Source organism: Bolinopsis microptera, chromosome 3, assembly GCF_026151205.1.
Source record: "Bolinopsis microptera isolate Bmic1 chromosome 3, MBARI_Bmic_1.0, whole genome shotgun sequence".
In the NCBI taxonomy this organism is placed as follows: domain Eukaryota; kingdom Metazoa; phylum Ctenophora; class Tentaculata; order Lobata; family Bolinopsidae; genus Bolinopsis; species Bolinopsis microptera.
The window spans coordinates 18,157,225-18,165,489 of NC_087074.1; the positions used below are offsets into that span (position 1 = coordinate 18,157,225).

Sequence of the window (8,265 nt, forward strand, 5' to 3'; positions counted from 1 at the left end):
AACTAAAATATAGCATATATTTTATGAGAACATGTGTTCTGTCTTCAATAAGCTTTAGCGCTTTACTAAAGAAACAGTCAGTACACTTTTATTATTGTTTCCATATTGATTTTTTCTATACTCAGTCGTCTCAGTTTGTTTTGGTCCGGGCCTTGCTTGCTGGCCCTGCCATGGCTCTCTAGCTTGGGCAGGTTTGACTTATATATATACTAGAAAGCCCGTGGTAACGGGGACGAAGCTAGTAGTATTCTTTGAAAGAAAGTTTTAATCGCATCAAAAAATATCCATCCCAACCGAAGATACAGCCGATTTAAATATAAAACACTTTAAACACAACGTAATTACCACAAAACCGATCAAAATGACGTTAAAACAATCTTTGCACGAGCATGTGTACATTAAAACACCGTCGCTATGGAACGTTTTGGTTGTTACCTAAATTCCTATTTCTCGTCTGATTTGCACGTGGGCGGTCGTACAGACATACAGACAAAAAGAATTCTTTGAATTATAATAGAGATATTATATAATATATAGTGTATATATATATACACTTTTATTATAGCAGCGGTAAAAGTTGAGTTTCGTCTTGCCCCCGTTCGATGTAGAGGTTGTGGCAGCTGATACGAAACCTTGTAGTTGTTAGGCTTTTTTACACGAAAGTATTATAAATATGCTTCTGGTTCAAAGTCATGTTTAATAGTATGTTTTGTATTCGCTCTCTTGAGTAATATATCACGTTTAATAAGTTTTAAAATCTAGCTTTGGTGATCTGCAGATGACGACTTGGCAATTACAGGTATCCCCGAATTCTTCCATCATATTTTGAGTCGTTTGGGTAGAGCCGCTCTTCATCTGATAAACACGGGCAGCTTTAGGTTTACAGACTTTTTGTAGAATGGTGTCTTGATGATACCTAGTAACACTGTACTTTTTCCTTGATCCAGATGTTTCCACCCTCCTTCACATTGACGAGTTGTTCCATTCCCATACAAATATCGTTTCGTAGAAAGTAGATCAAGTAACCAGAAATCCAATGAGAATTTTTATGGCTTGGCTGTTAAACATAATATGCCGTATGCGTCTATTTTCAATTCTTGTAAGCAAATGACCTGCGGATTCATTACATCTGAATCAGGTGCACGCATTTACTTCAATTATTTTATAGTCTATTTTACGATTCCTTATTACTTATTACTGAATTGCGAACCTTGAAGCAGCTGTTAGATTTATTCCATTTTACCTAGAGGTAGATCAGATTATCCAGATCTATTACAACAGACTTATAAAATCAATAGCAAAACTTACTGCTGTAGGGTTTATTGTATTATTTTATTGTACTTTCATTGACTCATAGTACAGACAGATCCGTCTGAAAAAATCGATCTGCTGACACACGAAGCTTTCAGAGGATCTTACCAACTACAAATATTGGTGATTTAAGTATTCTTGAAACGAAAAATTGACTAAGTTTTTTTTTGAAAATCATTTTTCTCCGCTTTTCATGCAATTTGATCACTTTTGGCGGAAAAAAATATTTTGAATTTTCGAAATTTTTCTAAGTCTCGAAAAAAAAATGTGAGTGAAAAATTTTCAAATTTTTTCTAAAAACTACTTTTCTCCGTGTTTCAAGCTATTCCGATCATTTTTAGCCAATAAAAATTTTTTAGAATTTTGCTAATTAGTTAATTGATAATTATCCAATTAACTTATTATCTGACGTAAAAATTGTTTCAACAAAAGTTTTTTTTCCTGATAATATGAACACACTCGATTGATTCGCAACCTTTTACGATGTTCACAACTAAAGATATTCGACAAACAAGAAAGGTGGTAAAAAGTGGTAAAGTGGCAAAAAGTGGCCTTAAGACACGTGGAAAAGTTTGGAAAAGTTGGTCAGCCATAAAGGGCACCTAATGGAACTCAAAAACGTCAAAAAATCCTCTGAAAGCTTCGTGTGTCAGCAGATCGATTTTTTCAGACGGATCTGTCTGTACTATCAATGACTTCTGAGCAGGTGCGAGAAAATACATCATTATTCTGCAAAAAAATATAGTCGCTCTTAAGTTATATGGCCATTCGAACTTATTAACTTAAGGCCTTTAAAAATATTCTTCAAACTTGCTCTGGTTTGATTCATATAATTCAGGTGTTGCTGGCCTAGTGCCTACAATTATAAAACCCACACCTGACTTTGCCATATCTTATTTTTAGCTTGAAAATACGCAATACTAGTAAACATGGCAGATGAATTCGTCACACCAGATCCTATCAGATATTTGCTGATAATCTGGTCAATCCTCGCTGCAATCCTTTCTTTCACCGGTAACACAGTTGTTCTGGTTGCTTCCAGAAAGTTCCGGGCGTTAAAAGTGGACAAAGTCTCTGTAAAACTAATCGAGAACCTAGCAGTAGCAGATCTGGGGTACACACTGGTTGGTATAATACCCACTATCGGGGCTCTGATAGCTGACAAGTGGATATACGGCAGACAGTTCTGTGTGGTTAACAAAGTCCTGACTAACATCTTCTTCAACATGACCACACTGCTAGTGTCCCTCCTGAGTGTAAGCAAGCTGACTTGTCTCCTGTTTCCGATCCATGCCCGTGTCAGACGGAGCCGACATGCTGTTATCCTCGTTATCCTGGTTTGGGTGCTGGTGTCCACCTACAGTGTTGTCAGCACTGCGGTGTCTAATCCTGAACTTTACTACGATACTGTGACTTTCCAGTGCTGGGTCAACTACAGAAACAGGATCCCTTTCGGAACCATCCTAGTGGGGTGGATGTTGTTAATGAATGTCATTATCATTATTTCCACCACTTGGCTCCTGGTCCAGGTTAAGGTGCTGACCTTAGGTCTGAAGAAAGGCGCTATCGCTATTGTGGTGATATCAGTGATATTCACTATAGCCACCCTGCCAGCAGCGATCATCATGATCATGAAGATGGCTCACGTTCAGTTTGGTGAGGTAGCGGGGCCGGTTTTTAACATCGTCACAACCTACATCTTCTACATCAGCAACTTCTTCAACCCTGCTGTTTATTATTTCACTATCAGGAGCTTCAAACATTTTGTAGACGAAAAGGTGTTCAAATTGAACGTCCCCGAAACGAGGAATATCCTTCCATCGACCGATCCTTCAAGACCAACTAGACCGGTAGATAATGATATCGTGGAGTCGTGATAGACTTCGCAGAGTAAACAGTAAACAGTAAACAGTAAACAGTAAACAGTAAACAGTAAACAGTAAACAGTAAACAGTAAACAGTAAACAGTAAACAGTAAACAGTAAACAGTAAACAGTAAACAGTAAACAGTAAACAGTAAACAGTAAACAGTAAACAGTAAACAGTAAACAGTAAAAAGATGTATTCTGTGACCCACCACTCACCAATAACCCTCAAATGACTCTAGTTCTCCAGCTAAGGCCTGGAATTTTAGCCCAGTGTTTAATATTACATTTACATTTATTTGAATTATTTGCTGCTTTGTAGAACTATTTTTGAACATAATTTCTTTGACCGAATCTAATACTTGAATGACAAGGCTGTAATTTAGTCCGATTTTATTTCTTCATTTCATGTTGCTTATACATAGCTAACACATTAATAATTTTAGTTTTTATTTTATGAGTTCATTTTTTATCAATTAAAAAAGATCGGCAGAAGAAAATTGTTCACGACTTTAAAATTTCGCAATTAACAATTATCGAAATGAATCATTACAACAATGATGATATTAATTAACAATCCCTTACAGGTGTGATTCTGCCCGGAGAGGAGTTGAGCATACCCCTTATCTTCCTGAGCAAACAAGCTGGTATCTACACTGAGTCCTGGCAGTTCATAACCAAACCTATCCTCAATGATGGCGCTCCAATTGTCGTCACTCTCAAGGGTATTGCCCTCAAGAGGGACATCTTCAAGGCAGAGAAGGCTAAGATCGAGGTTAGATGCGATATCATGTTGAAATTTGTCTCCGGCGAAAAGTTTTTAAAAAGGGAATTATTTACAAATTAATTTAGTGTTTTTCACCGTTCCGCCTGATCCCTGGTTAGTTATTATCTGCCCGCCAAATAACAACAATAATATTCAGGAGCTGCTTGAGAAGAGGCAGACTCAGTACAACATTAAGTTGCTGGTAGATGAGTTGGTACGAGGGGTCCACAGTCCGCCTCCTCCACCCGCTCCTTCTCCTCCTCCACCAGACGTTTCAGAGAGATTCGACAAGAAGAACCCGTATCTTCATTACCAGGTTTATTTGATTTCCGTTGTAAAATAATTAATAAAAATCGAGTCTAACATGACATCTTTCAACATTATGGTTAATATTCCACTAATAATTATTCAGCTAAAAGTGCTTTAATCGTTATTTTTCCAGAGTGACTACTACAAACAAGCGGAAGAGATGTATGCCAGTTTATCTAGTACGGGCGAAGAGGAAAATTTGTATGTATGGGATGAGACACTGCTATCATTGAGAAAGGTGAGCTTTTGTGATCTTCCCTTCTTGAAATATAAATCCACATTTGATTTATTTTACGAATCTTTGTTTAGTTACTGACTGTTTAAAGAGTTTAATAAATTCAGGCGATACTCGGCTTACCGGAAGAGGAACAAGCAGAGAAGATGGCCGAGTTTAGCGTTTTACGAGAGAAGTTTACACAACCTCGTATCAAACCTATCTCTGAAGATAGTTACGATCTGTGGTATGTGAAGACTTGTGACGTCATCCAAGGCAACTGACGCTCATCGGCCTCTCCATCTTATTAAATTTACTGATGACATTCCTTTATCAAACTAACAACTATAAACACCCACTAAGCTAAACTAACAACTATAAACACCCACTAAGCTAAACTAACAACTATAAACACCCACTAAGCTAAACTAACAACTATAAACACCCACTAAGCTAAACTAACAACTATAAACACCCACTAAGCTAAACTAACAACTATAAACACCCACTAAGCTAAGCTAACAACAGTAAGCTAACAACAGTAAGCTAACTCCCCAATCCTTAGTTACGGCTGTTTGCGGGCAGCTATCGACTCGTTAGAAGACGAGGATCTATCGTTGAGAAGTCAGATGTCTCTACCGGAGAGAATCCATGTTGAGGAACCGCCTCCCCCGGAGATAGACGCTACTTCGGAGAAAACAGGTTGGAATGGTGGAATGTGAGCAATGGTTTAATCTGCGTATTTTAAAGAATAATAATAATAACCGTGATACCGGCGTGATACGTATTTTCGTCCAAACAATTTTAAGGGACTTTAAATTTGACTTAACAAGCTCAAAGTAGTTTACTTTCATACTGAAAATTTTAGCGGCTTCGGAATCTCGTCAAGGGCAGAATCGAGATTGTAAGTACATTGGCAGTTCAGAAAAATGTGAAGTTGAACAGTGCGCCATGTTTGTCATTTCTTGTTGCTACTTCGGTAGTAAGTGGTGTGGCTAAAGGGCTAATCTCAGGCTGTAGACCAATTAAATACTCACTACTAGCCCCGGCCCCCACCCCCCCGGCCCCCCCCCCCCCCCCCCCCCCCCCCCACTACTACACTCGTCACACCCTCCTTATAGACTCTAGATTCTAGAAGCTCCCATTCAGTTGTAGGAAGCATACTACTGCAGTTGTAGGAAGCATACTACTACACTGTCTATATCATTATTAGTTCAAGGTACTCTCCTTTTTTCTAACAATAGCCCATACAATTCTGCCTTCTTAATTTAGCACTGTTTGAAGCACAAAGTAACAAAACAAACACTTACCGCCTCGCCTGAAATAGGCACTGCAATCCTGCGATTGCTGAAATGCGAAGTTCTCAGGTATTTGAGCATCAGAGCACACGCAAGGCTATACTGGTTTAGCAATCTGCCCTGAGCTCATAGACTTAATTTAAACCTTATAGTTATATCATATTTAACACGACACACTATCATCGTGTTGTATATTGTAGTAACAGCCCAGTGCAGCATTGCACTGTTTAATAAAACAAACACTAATATTATATTAACAATTTAACAGCTCCAACTATCAGGACACTATCAGGAAGCGAGAACTTGATTTTTACTTGAAATTTGTCAACTATAACTACTACTTTTACTGCTACAATTTCTACAGTATTCACTATCCGGAAATTACTTGATTCTTTATCTTTATCATCATGATATATCTAACAAAGTGTAGCATCAGCATTGATATCTCCAGCTCCAGACAGTAAAAAGGCTAAAAAAGACGGAGACAAGAAGAAAGATGCAAAGCCGGGTAGTAAGGTTTGTCCGTTTTCTGTTCTTTTATCAGAGTTGTGACGAGAAGGCGTCTCAAGGTAATCTTCTGTTTGGTTCATGAACCCCTAACTGTTATTGTAATAAGTTTTGCGAGCTTCTGAATCAACTCTGGGTCTTTATCTTTCACTCCGAACCTACCCGCGTCAGCCCGAGTGAAATTACTGATATAATTGTCATAAATTTAGAAAAAGGAAACCTAAACGCTAATGTTGAAAATGCCGTAGTCTAATACTAAAACTCCAGCGAACCCAGGCTGAGAGCAAACCTAGAGTAGTCAGCAAAGCTGGCAGCAAAAAGTCAGACCAACAGCTAATACCTGACGATGAAGAGGCACCAGAAAAGAAAGAGGTAACAGGGATAACTTGTGACTAGTTACAAATCAATTATAAGTTAAATCTATTGCATATTAATTATTATTAAACTAGAATCCTATTACTAATCTAAGCATTCTGTCACTTTTTATTTTGTTTACTGACTTCATTAACTTAAGTAATTTTCCTGTCGCTATCATTGTATTAATCGGTTAAAGAATACAAAACTTGACATTAATCTCATTCAGTGGGAGGAGATATCGGACCCTGTTCTAAAGAAGAAGTATCAGGAGAAACTTACTATTCTTGTTAGTATTTTCAATATTATATGAATATCATAATGATAATCATATTATATTATTATTAATATTATTATTAAGAAACTGTTTACACCATTAAAATATTCAAAACCCCTAACAGAAATCAAGTCATCTTAAAATGGTGATCAGTACAGATCAAGACAGCTAGAGTAAAAATTTGTTTCTCCAAGCAACTCTATCATCGGCTTATATCTTAAGCTTATTAAGATCATTCAAAGAGTTAAGTTTTAAACCTCTACGGGTCAAATCACTCACAAACTTCTGATTTTCACTTCCAGCACATCAGTCAATATTAAAGTCCTAAAATTCATTACTTCTCAATATGATATATCTTCTTTTCAGACCCACAACATACTAAAGGAGTACGTAGATCACATAGCCCTCGCTTTGGAGGAACAACTGGGCAAACCCTTCTGAGCATACCGTCACCCGCTGGAACATTGTCGATAATTTTGTTAGTTATTTATCAGTTATAGTTGAACGATGTATAGCTAGCTCTTTATAAAGTTATAATTAAGACTAAGAGTCGCCTGGTAGTTTAGTGGTTTCATACTATGGTTTTCACTTTGAATACGACCTTGGACCGATTCAGATGTACTTATGTACTATTAAACAACTTCACTGCAGATGTTCATGTATAAATTTTGTAATTAATAAGATGTACATTGTAAAACAAAAGTACAAATTGTACGTGATGCAGGGTTGTCTCCCTATTTTCAATTTTGTCCACTTTTATTCATAAATTGCATTTTTAATTTTGTTTGGTTGAGTTGATAACTGATAATACCGGGGGGGGGGGGGGGGGGGGGGGGGGGTCATTGCATGCAGCATTACTACAAGTACAAGTTGAATAACATGCAGCATGAGCCACGAAAAGGGAAATGCGTATTTGGTATAGCGTTACCTTATACTCTTATAGTTATAGTTATACCAAGCTCTTGTATTGCGTGTGTCTAGCAAGTTCAGTTGTTGCAACCCCTCTACTATGCATGCCGTGCGCGAAGCAAATGCAATGACAACCTCATCAGCTCAGAGCTCCAATCAAATCGGAGATTTTTGTAGAATACATACATACATGCTACATGAAAAAGTTTCCTCTTAGTCGTTTGGGTGGCCTCTTAGAGTTAGTAATAGTCGTTGGAGTGGCCTGCCACCTGCATCAGTACACACATCCCTTGTACTGTGTAGTTGTACCACTACTACGGCGTAATTAACAGGTTCCTCTATTTATACTATAGTCTATTCCACTGATCGGTTCAGTGCTAACTGTCGTACTGCATCAGGCATCTCGACTGATACATGATGTTGTCAACGCCTGTAAAGTCTTATATTTAGCAGTT

The 8,265-nt window shown here is 37.7% G+C and overlaps 1 protein-coding gene across 12 annotated transcripts in view; it reads left to right on the top strand.

Moving 5' to 3' along the window:
• LOC134812145 (MYCBP-associated protein-like) overlaps positions 1–7,668 on the top strand; it is a 36,582-nt gene extending 28,914 nt beyond the window's left edge. For 2 of the 12 annotated variants that reach the window (XM_063819367.1, XM_063819370.1), the window contains 10 exons: positions 3,764–3,951; positions 4,100–4,258; positions 4,385–4,489; positions 4,594–4,712; positions 5,031–5,167; positions 5,334–5,369; positions 6,194–6,279; positions 6,538–6,642; positions 6,854–6,913; positions 7,268–7,668. In XM_063819367.1, the coding sequence (XP_063675437.1) occupies positions 3,764–3,951; positions 4,100–4,258; positions 4,385–4,489; positions 4,594–4,712; positions 5,031–5,167; positions 5,334–5,369; positions 6,194–6,279; positions 6,538–6,642; positions 6,854–6,913; positions 7,268–7,342 (1,070 nt within the window). In that variant the 3' untranslated portion in view covers positions 7,343–7,668. The remainder of the gene's footprint in view (positions 1–3,763; positions 3,952–4,099; positions 4,259–4,384; positions 4,490–4,593; positions 4,713–5,030; positions 5,168–5,333; positions 5,370–6,193; positions 6,280–6,537; positions 6,643–6,853; positions 6,914–7,267) is intronic. The other 10 variants (XM_063819369.1, XM_063819372.1, XM_063819378.1 and 7 more) reach the window with 6 other exon arrangements.
• Positions 7,669–8,265: the final 597 nt, after the last annotated feature.